General features: G+C 34.1%; 1 protein-coding gene across 1 annotated transcript in view; it reads left to right on the plus strand.

Annotated features, from left to right (window-relative positions):
- Srp68 (signal recognition particle 68) overlaps nt 1–1639 on the plus strand; it is a 15320-nt gene extending 13681 nt beyond the window's left edge. The window contains exons 10-12 of the mRNA XM_027383795.2: nt 180–291; nt 456–590; nt 1133–1639. Coding sequence (XP_027239596.2) covers nt 180–291; nt 456–590; nt 1133–1384 — 499 coding nt within the window. The 3' untranslated portion in view covers nt 1385–1639. The remainder of the gene's footprint in view (nt 1–179; nt 292–455; nt 591–1132) is intronic.
- The last annotated feature ends 861 nt before the right edge of the window (nt 1640–2500 follow it).

Raw genomic sequence — 2500 nt, forward strand, 5'->3', positions numbered from 1 at the left:
CCTTAAGTAAATGAGTTTGGCAGCCCTGCTCTAATGCATTCTATACATAGCTTTACCAATGCAAATGACTGAAAATGTGTACTTGGTGGTCATTAACTCCTGTGACTAAGACTAAATATAGACCACAAAAGGGGGAGATGGACTAAAAATGTATAATCACTTTTTTCTTCTTTTTTAAGGTGCTATTTTGTTGCCGAGAGTTTTGTCAAAATGGAGAAATGGGCCGAAGCTCTTGTTCTATATGAGAGGACTTTAGCCCATATCAGTGCTGCCAGGAAAAGCACACTGGATGTAAGATTCATTACTATTCGTTCAGTTTGAATAAATATTGTCATGTTAATCATTGAATTATACCTTGAATGGAGAATAACTACACATAGGCAGTAAATTATGTGATTAATATATATATATATAATTTTATTTTTATTATTATTTTTTTATTTCTTATTTTTCAGGCTTCTGTAGAGAAGAATTTGGATAAATTGTCAGCATTGGTGGACAGTAAGAAATTCACTGCCCATGCTCAGGCCATCTTGGTATCTGAAACTGCAGTGCCTAATATTTCTAAACTCTCCCTTAAGGATAAGAAGGTATGTTCATTTAAAATGTCTTCAGAGGTTATCATTGTGCCTGTTATTTGAATGTTGGTATCATTTAAAAAATGTTATTATTGCTGTATTAACAGTTATTTTGAAAACTTGTGTATGAATTAAACAAGTTTTTTCTGTAATTTTTTAGTTCATTTTACCTGTTCTTCCATATTCCCAACTCAGGATAAACCTTCTGTGCCTTTTTAAATTTGTCCAAATAGCCTAACACTTCTTGTATGAGAAGTATTTCTCTCTAAATCCTACTAGCAAGTAGTACACAAACCAGCTTTCTAGAATGTGTTCAATCAACTTGCTGTGTTTATTTTTTGGTATTGTTTGAAATTATGAATAAGATAATGAACCAAAATGTAGAAGGTTACAGTAGCAGGATAAGGCCCAGCAGATTATACTTCTTACTTCCTGTCAGAGGATATGAATCTATTACTGCAAGCTATTTGGCTATTATTTAAGTTTCAACATGCAAAATAAACATGTTTAATAGCCCATATGATATTAAGTAAAATTTGCATTTCATTTTCCAGATGCTCATTAATCGCCTTGATGAATATGTAGAAGATCCAGGATTGATCTCCAACCATCCAAGCATAGCCCAAGTTCCACCACATATGTTGTCTGTGCCATGTAAACCTCTCTTCTTTGATTTAGCCTTGAACCACATTGACTTCCCCTCGCTCGACGACAAGATAGAAACTAAAAAGCAAGCACCGGCTGCAGCCAGTGGAGGTCTTACTGGCTTGGTCAAGGGGCTGTGGGGATGGGGCAGCAAGAAGTAGCCTTTCCTATTGTTTTGTTGTTCAGAGTATTTGAGAGATGTGAATGTTGATTCTTTTTTGTTTGTTTTTATTATTTTATTTTCAAGATAACAGAAAATATAGAAATGAAGTAATTTTCTTTACAGAGCTTTTGGTGTGAATGGTCAGAATATTTAGGCTAAATCTCTTGGACATAATGAAGAGGATTATTGGAAATGTGCCTTCAGCAAAATTCCTATTTGTTACAATTACCAGTAATAAAAGGTTTTTGGTTCAGCCTGCAATTTTTCTTGCATGAATTCCCAGGGTACTAAAATAAAGCTGAATAGGGGTACAGAATGAGGCCACAAATATTATGCATTTCTTGTTTTTATTTGTCGTATTAAGTTTAAAGTGGACAGTTTCATGTAAACATGCTGTAATTTATGTACAAATTCTGGTTTTATATACATAATTTATGTCATTATAGGCATGGCTATTCTCACATTACAAAGCCTTCAGAATATGGATATTCAGTTGTTCACTTCTTGAAGATAATTAAGTTATTAGCCAGAAAATACTATGTAGAAAGGAATAATATCTCCCAAGGCCATTTGTACACAAAATCTTATGTTAACATGAATACTGGACCTTTTTCATATAAAATACTTCTTGTTTTTTTTTTCTTTCATTTTCCAAACAAACTGTTAAATGATCTTGTATGGTAATAAGAGGAGGATGGCAAGGTAAAAGTTGGGTTATCTGCTAAGTCCATTTGAGTTTTTTCCTTAACTTGAATATTCACAGGAAACACATTCCAAGAGCAACAGTCAAGGCAGCACAAAATATGAATGATAGCTAAACATATGCCATATGTTGTACTCTTAGATGAAAATATAGCTAGTGTGCCAAAAACAATTATAATAGGATTCACAGAGATTATAAAACTTTTATGATAAAGCAAGGTTCTGTTCAGTGAAATTTGTAAAGTCAAGTGTTCCCCGGCCTGCATATATGTGGCCAGGCCTACCCCAGTCATTTTGAACTGCCTCAAATGGTCATCTCAGCTGAGTGCTTAACATCGTTGCTGGATTATTTCCAAGTGCTTAAGGCTCTTTGGAAGCGAGAGCGCCTAGGAGGAAGTTCATTTTATTCATG

This window comes from Penaeus vannamei, chromosome 21 (assembly GCF_042767895.1).
Source record: "Penaeus vannamei isolate JL-2024 chromosome 21, ASM4276789v1, whole genome shotgun sequence".
NCBI lineage: Eukaryota > Metazoa > Arthropoda > Malacostraca > Decapoda > Penaeidae > Penaeus > Penaeus vannamei.